Raw genomic sequence first — 16,621 nt, 5'->3', positions numbered from 1 at the left:
AAATGCAATTAAAAATCATGCAGCCATTTAGCACAGCACATTGCAATTGCTACAGCAGGCAGGAAAAAAACTTTTATGTGGTCCATCAAAACTCCCAGCAATTCTCAAGGCTGAGGGTGAAAGTCTGGGGACACTGATCTAGAAGGCCTTGCTCCTTTTTCTCAGCTATGCATGGGCTAGATATGGTTACTTAATGGGAAGGAGAAGTTGCTCTGCACATACTCTTTGAAATCACTTCATAAGTTGCCAGCATTCAGCAACTGCACCAAAAACAAGTTCCAGGTTGGAGCCCTGACAAATCCTAGCCCCAAGAAAACAATTGTTCACGTGCACAAACTAGGAAGGAGGCAAAAGTCAGAGATCATGGGCAGCTCCAAGGGTGCTTGATTAAATCTAAAATACTGTAGCAAACTGTACCCATGAGGCCCACCCTCAGTGTCCCTATGCATGCTGGTGGCACTTTATATCTTTGTGCATTACAAGTTCCTGTAAGCATGTTCAGCTCAATGTGTGAAGTGGAATCAGCGTACCAGGACCAGGGGCGGAGGAAGGGGGTGAGGTGGGTGCGGGCCACCCGGTTGTCACCACTGAGGGCGGTGACAAAAGGCCGGGCAGCACTTATTGCAGGGCCTGCAGAGTGCCCAAGCCACACATCTCTCCTGGGAGGGACGCAGTGGCTTGAGCACGTGCAGGCTCCACGCTGTCTCTGCCTCTGGCCAGGACACTGGGCCCAGGGCATGTGTACACCCCAGACCCCTCCCCTGTTTAAGCCCCTATGAGGACGCAGGTGGTGCTGTGGATTGAACCACAGAGCCCACGACAGGGTGAGCTCCCATTGCTCGGTCCCTGCTCCTGCCCACCTAGCAGTTCGAAAGCACGTCAAAGTGCAAGTAGATAAATAGGTACCGCTCCAGCGGGAAGGTAAACGGCGTTTCCGTGCGCTGCTCTGGTTCGCCAGAAGCGGCTTAGTCATGCTGGCCACATGACCCAGAAGCTGTGTGCCAGCTCCCTCGGCCAATAAAGCAAGATGAGCACCACAACCCCAGAGTTGGCCATGACTGGACCTAATGGTCAGGGGTCCCTTTACCTTTATTTACTCTAATGTTTGAGGAGATTTAAGAAACTTGGGGAAGTAATGGTCTAAGTCAGTGGAGCCTATCTTTGGTCCTCCAGACATTGAACTGCAACTCCCAATACCCCTGACCATTGGCCATGCAAGTTGGGTGTGATAAGACCTGGACTTCAACAACATTTGGTGGTCCAAATGTTAAACATCCCATCATAAGTACAGTTCGCACTAAAATTTTGGAATCAAACACACCTGAAGCTACTCTGTATTCTGATTTATGTCTCTTACCTAGTTCTTGCCCACAAAGTGTTGAAGGCAGGATGCTGGGGGCAAGACATGTCTGCATATCCAGCCCCCAATAACAGTTCAAGTCGTCACATATTCATTTGGGTGCCTCAATGGGGTTCTAGACTCAACAAACTCTTCAGCTTGAAGAAATTTTTGTGTTTCTTAATGAAAGCAGATCAGAACTACTCTCCTTATTCAGACTAAAACACAGACCATTTCAATGTCAGGGAAATGGCTCAACATGGGAACTCCCCAAGTTTACTTCACAATGAGCAAAAAACGAATGTAGTCAAGGGATTATGACATTATTCGGCAGCCAGGGTGCTTGTCCAGAACTGCCCTTGCACTTCCTCTTCTGATGGAGGATTTTGCTGGGGAAATTCACATAGTCAAGTTTGAGCAGCGTATTCCAATGAAAAATTAGATGGAATCTAACCAAGGAATTATTGTGAGCCTGACTTATGAGGTGTGTCAGTTTCAGATATACAGTGGTGCCTCGCAAGACGAAAAGAATCCGTTCTGTGAGTCTCTTCGTCTAGTGGTTTTTTCGTCTTGCGAAGCAAGCCCATTGACGGATTAGCGGATTAGCGCTATTGGCGGCTTTTAGCGGCTTATCGGCTTAGCAGATAAGCGGCTTAGAAAAAGGGGGGGAGGGGAAAAAACCGCAGGAACTTGCAAGACATTTTCATTTTGCGAAGAAAGCCCATAGGAGATTCGTTTTGCGAAGCACCTCCAAAACGGAAAACTCTTTCGTTTAGCGAGTTTTCCGTCTTGCGAGGCATTCGTCTTGCGGGGCACCACTGTACATAGAATCATAGAATTGTATAAGTTGGAAGGGACCCCAAGGGTCATCTGGTCCAACCCCCTGCAATGCAGGAATCTCAGCTAAGGCATTCATGACAGATGCCCATCCAACCTCTGCTTAAAAACCTCCAAGGAAGGATAGTTCACAACCTCCTGAGGGACATCAAATATCTCTACTTGGATTGCCTATAGGGAACAATTCTCATCTGTTAGAAATATCCATCTGCTAAACACAGGCCAATTATGTCTCATCAGAAATGTTTTCAGCTCATGTCGGTACAAAGGGTGCACGCTCAGAACCCACCCAAAACTGATCCAGCCCAATGGGTAGAAACCCAGATTTGCAATAAAAGTAGCCCAGATAAATCTCTGGTCACTCTACTACCCTTTTCATAATACTAGAATAAACCAAAGAGCTTTCCCCCCAGCATCCCTTTTCACAGACCTTCCACATATTTCTGTATGGTCTCCACAAGGTTCTTGATGCGGAGCGGAAGGTTCCAGGGATCTTCTTGGATGCTGATTTGAATCTTGTTCCTGCTCCGAATTGTGGTTTCTTCTTTCTGCTTAAATTCTGCAGAAGAAGAGGGAGTTTAGGCCGGGCAATTGAGCAATGCCAGAGTAGTTCAAAACAGCACCTGACTGCATACTGTGCTAATCCCAACCAAGCTCTCTGAAAAGTTGGCTCTGATGAAAAATTAAAGCTGCCCAGATTGGCTGGGGAAACCCTGTCATATGGGTGGAATACAAATAATAAAATTACAATAGGGCTGGAAACTGGATCTTATGAGGAATTAATTGCTACCACTGAGAGTAGCAGCACAGTGTCTTTTCCTTCTATATCTCCCCTGTAACATGATGTGATGTCAATCACATTCCAGGTTTTCCTATCCCCGCTCTCAAGAAAGGAGGAGCGAATTCACACATCAGAAGGAAGGAAGGAGGGAAACAGCTGGAGATTGAGCAAGTTGCGTCTGGACCCAGATGTAAAGTTCTGAGAAAAGCAAGATCCTGGACACATGATGTTCTGGCAAGTTTACCTTGTAAACTGTGGTCCATTGGAAAATGTTTTGTTTCTTCAAAAGCCTTGTTTATTACTGGTCCTTTGAGAAGGGCATTGATGGCATCCACCTGCAAAGAAGTACATTTAGTGAGTCTTGAAAATTCTGCAAGAGTTTCCGGAGAGGTGTTTTTTGTTTTTTCTCTAAGGGAAATCATGGGTGGTAACACATCCCATCAGTGCAATAATTTCTGCTTACACAGCTCCTTCCCCCATGTGTGCCCCATGCCCTCCCCAAATCACAATAGCTAAATGAAGCATCCAAGACCAGAGGGAGTATATTTTTGAACACCAAGTGCTGGGGGCAAACAACCGAAGACAACTGTCATGCTCTCAGGCACTCCAGATGAAGCCAACTAGATGAGCCGTGGCCTGAATGAGCAACAGAATATTTGTTGAACCCCATCACAGAGAATGTCAAGAAAAGAGCATCCAATTGCTAATCAACATTACTGGTTCCTAAGCATCTGGAAGGGATGTGGGTGGTGCTGTGGGTTAAACCACAGAGCCTAGGACTTGCCAATCAGAAGGTCGGCAGTTCGAATCCCCGCTACGGGGTGAGCTCCCGTTGCTTGGTCCCTGCTCCTGCCAACCTAGCAGTTCGAAAGCACGTCAAAGTGCAAGTAGATAAATAGGTACCGCTCCGGCGGGAAGGCAAACAGCATTTCCGTATGCTGCTCTGGTTTGCCAGAAGCGGCTTAGTCACGCTGGCCACATGACCTGGAAGCTGTACACCAGCTCCCTCGGCCAATAAAGCGAGATGAGCGCCGCAACCCCAGAGTCAGTCACGACTGGGCCTAATGGTCAGGGGTCCTTTTACCTTTACCTTTTTAAGCATCTGGAAGAGCACGCACTCTAAGAGAATATGGCAAAAGCAGTGAAGTTCCCTGTTCTACATCATAAGCATTTGTGTCACTCACCTGGTTAAATAGATGCTCAAGGCAGCCATGCAGTTTGTCTTGTTTGTCTGAAGGTATCCTCATGTCATTGGGGAGTTCATCACCTAATGGTAAGAACAGTAAAACTTTGGGCTTGTTCTCATGCAAATATATTGCAATGGAAAGAATGTCAGGAGCAAATGCCTATCTTAGGAATTTGATATATAATGACAACAGCAATTTCAATTACAACTACTTTAGGCTGTGATCAACCGCCCTCCTATCTTTCTGAAGGGGTGAAAAGGAAAGGAGAACTGAAAGTGCTCTAAGAACCAAGATGAACAAGACGACCCAACTGATTTTTGAAGTTTCTATTTCCACTTGGACATAGTGAATGACATGGGTTTTTTTAGATCCATAAGTCTGCAAGGAGGGTGGTTGCTATGGGAACACTAACAAAACACAAGTGAGCAGCTGAATAATAGACTGGCATCTACTGGAGAATTGGCTTATGGTTCATACATGGTCTCATTATAGAAGCACAGCATTCACTCACCTGATCCCATCTCATCACTGCCCAAATAAGAGCTGTTACTCCGTACGCTGGTGTAGGAAAGCACAGAGTCCCGGTTACTGTTGCACTCACTGGAAGAAAAATGTGTAAAAACTAAGGAACTCTTCATATGCAGAATTCCAGCTATGCATAGTTAGCACCTTTTTTTTGGGGGGGGGGGTGTATCCAAGGGCATTCTTTCATTTCTATCCTGCCTGTCTCCAAGGGTTTAATGTAGTGTACAATGGACAATGGCCCTCCTAACTCAACACAGTAAGAGGATACTATCCTTTAGTGACAGCAAACTTTTGAACTCTGTCCTAGAATACTTCATCTTTCACTGATGAAGACAGATTGCAGAACTGTAGCATTACTCTTTGCTACCAGAGCTCATGTCGGTGACTAAAGACAAGGGTTAGAAGTTCAAATTCTAACCCAAATTTAGTTGATTCTTTGAGCACAGGGACTTCGTCATTGAGCTTCAATGTTCTGTTGCTTGACTCTAATGTTCAGATTTAACTTAAAACCACACAGTTTTTATTAGAATGCACAATGATGGAACACTGTTTTCAGTACCTGTTTTGTGACATTTCCAGGTGTATCCCTGGATGGCCACCAGGACAGTCACTGAGCTATTCTGCTGAGTCCAGACTTCCCTTAAAACTACCTGCCACTGCCACCTTCTAACTTATAGAAAGGAGTAGGACTCTGGTTTTATCATCATACTCAAGTACATCCACACAAAGCATGTTGGGTGAGATATACTTGCCATAGAATCCATCCAGACCAGAACAGATTTAAACATAAACATACATTTTTATTAGAGAGCATAATCTGCAGAACCAGTAGCAGAATACGTAAAGAGTTCTAATTTCCCAACCTAACATAACTATCCTGTCTTCTAACTTTCGTTAGCCATTCTTACTCTTTTACATAGGAGTCAAAATGGGTCACATGCCAGTGGTGAAAAGAAGCAAGAGTATGCATGAGTCAATCTAAATATGACATCTGTGCAGTAAGTTTGTTTCAAAACACACCCTTTTATATTGTCCACCAAGGTGAGCAAGAGGCATTATGAGAGTTCAAGGTCACATTCTGGCCAGGCAAAAACACTTCTGGAAGCCAAGACGTAGAGCCACTGAGGAGTGTGGCCTGGAGAAAATCCCAAAGACCAGACAGGGAGGTCTGGAGGACCGCATTTGGCCTCTGGTCCTGATGTGGCAGAATGTAAACCAATCAGATGCAACTGGAGGCACCTTCTCTGAATGGGATATAATTTATGCAACACTATTTAAATGAACATTGCAATCTTTTAAATACGCTCAAAACTACCCCACAAGGGAAGTCTTTTCTGCTCCCATTTCTTAAAGGTTTTTTTGTTTTTTTAAATTCCTCCCCCACAACAAACACTCTGTGAGGTGAGTGGGGCTGAGAGACTTCAGAGAAGTGTGACTAGCCCAAAGTCACCCAGCATCTGCATGTGGAGGAGCGGGGAATCGAACCCAGTTCACCAGATTACGAGTCTACCGCTCTTAACCACTACACCACACTGGCTCTCTTCTGCTCCCATGTTGAAAATGGGAAATGAAGGTCCAAGGAACCACAGGTCCATGAGTCTGGTGATACCTGAATTCACATATGTGGGATTCAAGTCTGAAACTCCATACACTGGACTACCACAGGGGCCTTCTCTATGGAATGGGCCCTTATGAGAACTTGTTAGCTCTTTGGATACAGAGACATACCCAGAGTGTTGGATTAGGACCTGGGAAATCAGGGTTCAAATCCCCACTTGGCCATGAAGCTCAGTGGGTTCACCTTGGGCCAGTCATTGCATCTCAGCCTTTCCTAGGGTTCCTCTTAGGGTTGTTGTGGGGATTGAAAAATGATGAGCAGGAGAAAAATATGACATGATATTTTTGTCTGTGTAGATCTGCAAGTTGCTGCATCTTAACAGCTTAACAACAACACAAACAATAAATGCAGTAAGCACAGGATATCCAAGAGCTGTTTCATCTCAATCAAAATGACAAGGGTGAAGGAGAATGCTCCACTTGATTTCTGCTATCAATATATAAGTTGTTCTCAAAGGTATCTATTTCTCTTAATTTCTGAAAGGGATATACTACACTATGTTCAGGAATGTTAGGAAGAGACAAATGGCTATGAAAGGTAAACTGATTGTCCGAATCAGATCTCGTGCAACAAACCATGACTAATTCCAGCTAAGTATCTTCTTAGCTGTGCTTTACTCATTCTTGTAAGCTCCAGGATATCCATTTTCTGACCTTAACCAATCAAAACACATTTGATTCCTTCTTGAATTGCTATTATATAGGTTATGTATGCTTAATCGTCTGAGTCTAAAAGAGGTAAGACAGAACAAACTCTCTAATCTTTCATTTAAATTCTGAAACAAGTGACAGCCCCACTGGGAATCTGCCTTTGATCTCACTGTGTCATCTAGGACAGATTAGGCTCAATTATAGAACCCATTAAACAAAACCCAGCACAGGAATAGGAGTCATATGAAAAGCTGAATAAAATTATTTCTATTGCATTAAAACAAATTCCACTGTGAGTAGGTAGAAAAGCCCTGAAGATACACTGCCAGCAAAAGATTAGCCTACCACCCACCAACAGCTTTTCTATGGAACCAAAACTGAGGATTTAAACCATGCAAAATGTGCTTTTTACATGTTCAATGCTCGGCTCTTAGAGGAAATAAATGATGCTAATTCCTGTGACTAGGAAACTTGAAGTGCTAGAAATAGCACTTCTAATTGAATTGCCATGGCCTATTTTCTTTAATGCACAGGTTGCAAAACACGCTGGGGATTTTCTACAAACGTTTGACAGTTTTTGGCTACCGCTCAGTAGCTTTCTTTGTTTGGTTGTCATGTTGAGAGCTCTGCTCACACAAAATTCCATCTCCTTTGCCAACAACACAGGAGAAATACTCAATGTACCTGGTTCACTATGCTCATAACAACCCTAAAGCATGACATGTATGTGGAAATGAACACATCTAAATTGCATGTTTAAGGGGAAGGGGTCCCCTGTTACTCCTCCCAGATTAGAAAGTCCAGTATCGGAGAAAGAGCTACCATCCGACTAGGGCTTAAATCACTGCAGCAGGCAAGAAGAAGAGTTTGGATTTGATATCCCACTTTATCACTACCCGAAGGAATCTCAAAGTGGCTAACATGCTCCTTTCCCTTCCTCCCCCCACAACAAACACTCTATGAGGTGAGTGGGGCTGAGAGACTTCACAGAAGTGTGACTAGCCCAAGGTCACCCAGCAGCTGCATGTGGAGGAGCGGAGGCGCGAACCCGGTTCACCAGATTACGAGTCCACTGCTCTTAACCACTACACCACACTGGCTCCCCAGAAATACATTTCAAATGTAGATCTTCCGATTGGGCTTTATGCTTCCCTTCTAGCACCAACCAGGGTGATCTGTCAAAATATCACTATTTGGGGGTTTTATACTGATTCATCGTCTTTGTTTTTTTTAAATAAATTTTATATTATACACTGCTCAAGATTTATTTACACAAAGTGGTACATAAACATTTTAAATACCACATAGTTAAATTTTAAAGCTTGAACAGTTTGATATTTCACTAGGTGACATATATGCCATGAGAAGCAGCTGGTCACTTATGCCTTAAGACAAGATTTCCAGACACAAATATTTTTTATCTCAGTTTTCCGAAACCAACTGAAAAACAAGAAAGCAGGGTAAGGGGGTGGGGAACCTGAAATTTTATTCTTTTACTATTTTCCTCTTCTGAGTCTTCTGGGAACACTGTGTTCACAGACTTGAATAGAAAAGACTTCTCTGTAACTGCAGCTACTAGAAGCGCTTCCAAGCTACCTGAAAACTTCTGTGGTTTTATAGTGCTATATTACAAAGGCAGAGGGTGGGGACGGGGAGTGAGGGAACCACATTTGAGGAACTGAAATGCACAAAGCTGTGTTTCAAACAGTCTTAACTTTCTACAGCAGTCTAATAGTAAAGTTGTTGAGTATTTGCTAGACTCATTTCCATAGTGACAGGAGTAAGTCAGGAGATATTTGAACAGCTCTGAGTGCTCACTGGAAGCACAGATCCTGAAGCTGAGGCTCCAATACTTTGGCCACCTCATGAGAAGAGAAGACTCCCTGGAAAAGACCCTAATGCTGGGAAAGTTTGAGGGCACAAGGAAAAGGGGACGACAGAGGACGAGATGGTTGGATAGTGTTCTCAAAGCTACCAGCATGAGTTTGACCAAACTGTGGGAGGCAGTGGAAGACAGGAGTGCTTGGTGTGCTCTGGTCCATGGGGTCACAAAGAGTCGGACACGACTAAATGACTAAACAACAACAACAATTTGAAGAATATATAAATATGCTCCTATATCAGGCTAAAAAGGTCTCTTTAAAATAGCATTGCCTGCAGAATGGCTGGGTGGAATTTCTGTTCTACTGTACAGGTGCCTTAGTTTCTTATTGTTGTGATCCACAAAGCACTGAATAAAGAGTATTTGAATTTTAGCTCTGGTATTGGATTGAAATCAATTGAGATGAAGAGCCCGTTCAAACTGGTTTGTTTTTTAACTACTATGAAATGACCCCTGCCGCCGCCGCCATTAATTACCTCATGTTGTTGGTGTGCCTGGCAAGAGGGGGAACTATTGGAGGAAAACCTTGTGTATCTTGGCCTAAATCCATTTTGTATCCTCTATATTGCTGGAGCCGAATTTAGCTTATTTGCTCCTTCAATCAGCAATACAGAGAAGTGGGCAACTTCCTTGCATCTTTAGATTCCCGGGTTAGAACAAGTGGGCAGGGAGGGACTTCCGGGTTGGCGCCATCGCCGAATGGCGGACTCCCTCCGAGCTCCGGAGGGAGTCTGCTCAGCAGGGGCTGGGTCCTGCCGCGCCGGCGACGCGGGGACCCTTAAAAACCACGGGCACGGAGCCCGTGGACATGGTGACTCGGCTGGCACCGATAGCGCCCTCCCGACTCGTGAAGGAGCCTTTTTAAAGGCTTCGGATCGGGTGCCGGGGAGCAGCGTGGTGCTGTGAGTCCTCCGCTTCCCCTGCCGAGCGCAGCCGCATGCCATTCGACGGAGAGCGCTGGCTTCTTCCATTGGAAATTCGGACTTTTAACAACAACCCGTGAGTAATTGGGTAACCGGGTATAAAAGGAGAAAAAAAGAATTTTTTTCGGATTCGGCACGAGCGGGGGCGATCTAAAAAGGAAGTCAGTCCCCCCCTGATTGTAAACATGCTAAAACAAGGACTGGGCAACCAAGATCGATCCAGAAGTTTATTGCTGATAAAAATTATTAATTCCACGATGCGAAATTACAAGAATTGTGCTGGAGGAGAAAAGTGGAGGGTGAGAGGAAAAGGCAACCCCCCCTGGGAACCGGGGCGATTCGTAGAACCTGGCGAAGAGAGACGGAGAATTTGACAGCTGTCAAAGTAGCTGTCAAATCTTGAGAATATAAAGAGGACTTTGTTACAAGTATTTTGCTGGTTAATTCTGTTACAATTTGATATAATATGGATACAAACTGTTGGGGGGAAAAAGAAACAACAATTTGACTTTTGGATTAGAGGATACAAAGTTACTGCAATCCCCCTAGAGGGGTTTCGGGACATTACAAGCGGTCGTATGTGGGAAACTACTCTGGGATGTGCACAGGTCTTATCTTCTGGGAAAGCTGCAAAACTGAAATACTATTTTGTCTACAGAGGTGTTTATATTAAAAGGAGACAATAGAATTTTCTATTGAAGAAAGGAAGGGACTGGACGTAAGTTTTTGCTCCTGAATAACAAACCTCTGTAGAGATACTAGATTTTGGAATAAGAACGTTTTAGCAGCTGAACAAGACAAGAAACCTGAGAAAGTAAGGAATAAAAAGAACAAAGGACCAACTACGACACGGAAAGAACAATGGGAGGAGCAACAAAGACCAAGGAAACTAAAGGCCTCTATTAGACTGGATTTTTGAAGTTAAACATCAATAAAACAAATAAATTTAAAGAAAACCGGCAAGGTGGAATGAGAAAAATTTGGCTGTGGACTTGAGACCTCCAGGCCGATAACACACAGACTGATGGACATGGGGAATTCAAACCGGGGAAGGGAGGGGGAATCTTGGAATCCGAAGGCTATGTAACCAACTTTTTGAATCTTCTTATATCTTTTATCTTCTATTTCTTTATATAACTTTGGTATCTTGATTTAACATGTTTTCTTTAAAAAAAGGGGGAATTCGTGGAAGGAAATTGGGGCAGATCTTGGGGGGAAAATCTTTTTTCTATTTCTGTTAAAGATGAGGAGTGATGGTAAGATTGTATAAATTTAAATTGGCTAAAGGGTTAAACATATTAGGTTTTAATCGGGAATGAGAGCTTGTGGAACCAACCTAGGGAAAGGGGAATACGGTCTGGAGGGGAAGGAGGGAGTCCTGGAAAGAAGGTTATGAAAGCAATAATGTAAATTTGTCTTTCTTTTTCTTTCTTTTCTTTATCTTCTCTATTTTTCTTATTCTGTTATTATTGGAAATGCTAATAAATATGATTATAAAAAAAATAGAACAAGTGGGCAGGGACCAAGCTATTCTTCACTTGTCAGTTTTCACCTTTGGGGGAGGGAAGGGTATATGAGTCTCGTAATGCCCTCATCGAAGGGCTATGATTTAGACAGCGAAAAACCCTCTAGCTGGTTGGTGGCCCCTTCAAAAACAGCATATTCTGTTCTCTCCTATCCTTCTAATGTATGATCCAGAAATTGTTCCACTTAGGACACAAAACCACAAAGCCCCTCCAAAAAGCGCATTACTTGAAATCTCTTGTGAGATCTTCCAAACAGCAGAGCTGTGGTTAATTCAGTCTACTTCCATGTGCCTCAGACTGGTGCCTGCTGATCTGAGTAATGCAAAAAAAATCCTGCTGTAGATGTAATCGTTGTAAAGTCCAATTAGTCTGTGTTTTCTGTGGATTGTGTGTTTGTACACATAAGACAACAAGTTAACAGTTCTGCAAACAACAGCTGCAGAACCAGTCTGAAGCTAACAGGCGTCTACCCCTGAAAAACCCACAAAAGATTCCCTCTTCCCAGCTGCAATGCTTCACTGGATAAAGAGGAAAATTCTTCCCTCTGACCTCACCTGACCTGCCTGATCACTGAGGCCCTGCTGTAAGTTGATCCTGTGACTGACATGTGCACCATGTCAAATTGTTGTGAACTCTGGACTGGATGCACTTAAATTCGTACCGTGCAAGTAATGATTAGGGCCTGGCCCACGTCATATGTACTCTACTGTACATTTGGGAACAGTCCTAAGTATATAAGGAGCGATGATCCATTTGTTAGCAGATTTTAAGCACAGAGTGCTTTTTAAGGAGAGAAGGAATTGGTAAGATTTAAAAACATTTGGATTTTAGCTTCTTAAGGCAGAATGAGATTAGAAATAGACCATGGAGAAAAGCAACTGAATTTGTCTGGAGTGATGGAATGTCCTTCCTATGAAGAGGGACAAATTCCTCCTACCCTGCAATGCAGATGTACTAAATGGTGAGAAGGTATTGCTAGCTAGTAGGTAGCTGTTGCTGTGAACATTCTGTGTCACTGAGGACAGCATTAGTCAAAATGCGACTATTTGGGGTCACTTCAATTCCCCATTGCTTTCCCCTTCATCCTGCATCACTGCACAAAACATTTAACTTTTGTTCAAAAATCTTACAAGTGGCCTCCCATATGGTAAGTCATACCAGAATAAAATGTGGTAATGTACAAACAACAAGCAAAACAGAAGGGCAATATATGGGTTATGATTCTGCTCTGTTATCAAAGTGCAAGAACCCTTTGAATAAGAATGTAAGATTGGTAGGTGTCTATATCTATAAGACAAAGGACACAATTTAAAGAAACAAAGGACACATATTAATAAAGGTTAGCTGTGACTAATCTCCTAATTTAGCCATCATTAACATTTGCTGGAATGGATTCACAGATTGGGGCGCAACAAACATTTTTCTTGTGATGACATAAAGAAGTGCGCCAGCCAAAAAGGCATCACCGTGCATGTAATAAGCAGTTCTAGCAGTGGTGGACTTTGGGTTCTCTAATTTCAGTGGTGCCCTGTGCGATGCTAAAATTTGCCCCCCCCCCGCCCGCCTCTCGTGCTCCGTTCTACATCATTGTTGCAGCGCCCCTTGCAGTACCAGCGCCCAGTGTGGGTGAACCGATGGGACTACCCTAAAACCGCCTCTGCTTCTAGCTTAGTGAATGTTCTCAAATGCATTCATTAACAAATAGAACCTGCAATACAATTCTGTGGCATAGTCAGAGAGAACTGCTGCTCAGATCTTTTTGGAAAGGGAAATTTCAGTAGTCGGAAAGAGAAAAAAGGGTGAATTTTCCCCTGCTTCCCAGGGATTTCCCCCAGTTGTGCCATATAGTCTGCTGGCCCCAATTTTGAGCATTTCATAACTATATGGGGCGGGTACCGTTCTGGAGGACGAAAAAAGGGAAATGAATCCTTTTGTTTTGCTGTCCTTCTGAAACATCCATGTATAGAGTGGGTGGTTGTGGGGAGTTTTTAGATCTCCTTCCACCCAACTCACAATCTCTCTTCTCAAGGATAGTTATAACAAGCTGTCAGGGGTCCCTGGGTCACACACCTGCAACCCTGACCACCCCTCTTTCTACGACCCTTTTCATAACTTGTCAGGGGCTCAGGCAGTTTAGACATTTCTCTTTCTCTCAACTACCATCTTCACTCTGTATGCTCTTAGGATCTTGTTGCCAAGGGGCTTTCTTCTCTGTCTCTGCTCTCTCGCTCTCTATAATTTTTCTTTTATTTTACAAATATACTTCTGGGGGTTCACCAAGGATGCAAAAAACTTATTTTGGGGTGGTTCTTTTTTCACTTCCTGATAGGTACTCCACTACCCAAGTCTGCTACTAGATTAAACCATCAAGGAGAAGAACATGAGCATTCTTGATACCACAAGTTTTAACAGCAGTATGTGATTCATTTGATGATACATGGATGTATAATCTTCTCAGTATCCAAGTGAAATGGCTTCCGAGCAGTGCGCCTCACTGAACCCACCTGTATGAGTCTCTGTAACTCATTGTATCGTGTCCCGAATCTTCCTGGTCCTCCTCAGACACTTTGAAACAAACCTTCTTCATCCCATGCTCGACTTTGTCAATATCGCTCTCTTCCGAGACCAAGGATGTGGCGGGCATCTCCTCCATGGAGGGAGGCTCACATAATCCTGCTGCCGTGGGTTCAGTAATGGTGGACAAAAGCCTGGAGGTGTAGAATGTATCATGGTAAGAAGAAAAACAAGCCAAGGTCTCCAGGAGCCAGAAGTGTAATATCTGCTATAGATACATGGGGACACCTGTAGGCTGAAGCTCTGTGAATCTCCCCATGCTTTTAAAACCTTAATCGGAGGCTCTGCATAACCCCTGCTCTAAGGCATGCTAAAGCTAAGCCAAGTAGGGCGTTGAGAGCTATAATTCAATCATAACTTTGATTCTCTCCCCCCCCCCCGACTGAGCACAAAGATTTCTAAAGGCAAGACATTAACCAACTCACTTATTTATCTGAAAGACGTATTGTTTCATTTCTTTAACTGCTACATCTAGTTTGTTGAAGAGCTGCAAGTAGGAGTCCTGTATTTCCCGATCTTCTTGCTTCAACAGAAAGGTGAGACCTCTCTCCTCCTGAGTAGTTCCTCCATTCTCTTGGCCATAGCAACCATCATATTGTCCATGTGGGTTGAGGTCCCCATTTTCTGGCGCCAAGCATCTCCATGATGGTGCAGCCATGCTGGCTATGCAGTGCTGAGTATATGAAACTGGATTTAAGCTTCCTGTTAAACATTTAAAAATTCTGGTTACGAAAAGCACTTAGTCTTTAAAGCTTCTTTTAAGGAGCAACCTCAAATTCTTTTATATGTTATTTATTGACCTGTTTTCCAAAAGGGGGAAGATATAAGTGACAGATGGGAAGAAATAAGGAATTACGAAGAATTTCCCCGCCCCAGAAGACCCTTTGTAGACATCATAGAGAAATCCTTTAAAATTTACCTAAAGGTTAGAACTATGCTTATGAAATTTATTTACTTATCTGGAATTATCAGCAGGCCAAAAGCTCTACTCAAGCCTGTCAAATTCTGTAAATACTGGGGCAAGAACAGCAACCATGAGCTAGTCCTAGACCTTTGGCCTTCCTTTCCCTGTTGCCAGTATCTCAGTTGCTCCTTGTATTATCATAAATTGCCTCAAAACAACATATTGTTTTAGCACAGACACCAGTGGAAGACCATTCTTGTTCAATTGCCTAAATACAGCTGCCAAGCCTTGCAGCCATATTTGCATGGTGACGGATCTCTTGTTAAGTCTTTCAGGTTTCTTTCCCAGTCAATAAACCATCCCTTCTATACAGAAAAAGGGGGGAATTTGCTTAAGGCTGCTTGGCTGTCATGTGCAGCATGATAGTTATGTTCATCCCCACCCACCCTATTCCCACTATTACGCTGTGTCCTATGACAGAGTCAGATGTTCTCATAAAAACTTCAGAGGGGACCAGGCATCTTAGCAGAAGCATTCTTCTTGAATTTGGTCTTGGACAACAGCTGGGTGTTGCTCCAATGGGTATGCAAAGCTCTTAAGAGATAGTGAGCACCTTGTTCTGGATCTAGGCCGATAATAGAAGGCTTCCGTCCGATGCGAATGCTGAACGACCTAGCCACCGAGGTAGTGTTTTTGGGATACGACACTTCCATGAGGTTAATGTGGCAGTTGGTGGGGCAGAAATCCATGCTGCTCAGAGGGTGAAGTTCCGTTGTGGCTCGTTTGAAGGAGGGGCTCACCTTGGTTTTCAACTCATCTGCGAACTAGGGAAAGAAAGAAAAATGTTTCAATTGTACTAGCACACTAATCCACAAACTACCGTATTTTTCGCCCTATAACACGCACACGACCATGACACGCACATAGTTTTTAGAGGAGGAAAATCCGTAGGCATGCCACCCGTAGGCATTCCCTCCATAACACACATAGACATTTCCCCTTACTTTTTAGGAGGAAAAAAGTGAGTGTTATGGTGCAAAAAATACGGTACTTGCCCCTGGGTTTATGCACTTATAAATAAATCGAACTACCTACCACAGCTGCTCCTTTTTTTTTTCTTATTTCCATCACCACCTCCACCCACAGAAGGAAAAAAAATATCTCGGTGGCCCTCTTTCCAATAATTCACAGAAAATGTATTTCCTTAATAACTACATAAATCTATGTATTGCATGCTTCAAGATGTTCACAGAATCCAGGAGAGACCAGAAATGATGTAGAAATGCTATCCATGATAGCAGGTGAATGCTTACATCCCATAATGTAAACTGGGGCTCTGACCCAAAAGACTGTGAATGAAGCTGTGGGTTCTGGATATGTGCTACTCATATTTTTCCCCATTTTAAAAAAAAAACCAGAATCCCACTAATCAGCTATTTGTTGAGGAGGGTACATAGGATCCCCTTACTCCTGCTTCCTGTCTGATCTGCAGTCATCATATCTTGGCTTTGTAAAATGAGCTGTGTGCATCCAGTCCGAGATGTCGGATTGGAAAGCCTGCTTCTGTGTGAAGAAGGCCCTTAACTGGATATGGTGCAAGTGTTTCACAATCAGACAGTGACATTAGTCTGCAATCTGAATAAAACCAGAAAGCCATCTAAAAGTTTAAAACACATAACGTAATGCGCACCTACACCCAGCCAACCTCCTTAAAAGGGGATTTGAAATCTAAAGCCATAATAATAATAATAATAGTAATAATAATAATAATAATAATAATAATAATAATAATAATAATAATAATAAATTTATTATTTATACCCTGCCCATCTTGCTGGGTTTCCCCAACCACTTTGGGCGGCTTCCAACAAAATA

The 16,621-nt window shown here is 43.4% G+C and overlaps 1 protein-coding gene across 1 annotated transcript in view; it reads right to left on the bottom strand.

The window, feature by feature from the left end:
* PREX1 (phosphatidylinositol-3,4,5-trisphosphate dependent Rac exchange factor 1) overlaps positions 1 to 16,621 on the bottom strand; it is a 245,342-nt gene that overhangs the window by 11,700 nt on the left and 217,021 nt on the right. The window contains exons 24-30 of the mRNA XM_081195969.1: positions 15,360 to 15,570; positions 14,268 to 14,544; positions 13,773 to 13,976; positions 4,656 to 4,744; positions 4,142 to 4,224; positions 3,202 to 3,292; positions 2,607 to 2,735 (exon numbers count right to left, since the gene is read on the bottom strand). Of these exons, the coding sequence (XP_081052095.1) occupies positions 2,607 to 2,735; positions 3,202 to 3,292; positions 4,142 to 4,224; positions 4,656 to 4,744; positions 13,773 to 13,976; positions 14,268 to 14,544; positions 15,360 to 15,570 (1,084 nt within the window). The remainder of the gene's footprint in view (positions 1 to 2,606; positions 2,736 to 3,201; positions 3,293 to 4,141; positions 4,225 to 4,655; positions 4,745 to 13,772; positions 13,977 to 14,267; positions 14,545 to 15,359; positions 15,571 to 16,621) is intronic.

Source organism: Podarcis bocagei, assembly GCF_964188305.1.
Source record: "Podarcis bocagei genome assembly, chromosome: 5".
Classification (NCBI taxonomy): domain Eukaryota; kingdom Metazoa; phylum Chordata; class Lepidosauria; order Squamata; family Lacertidae; genus Podarcis; species Podarcis bocagei.
This window is presented reverse-complemented; position numbering and strand designations above follow the sequence as displayed.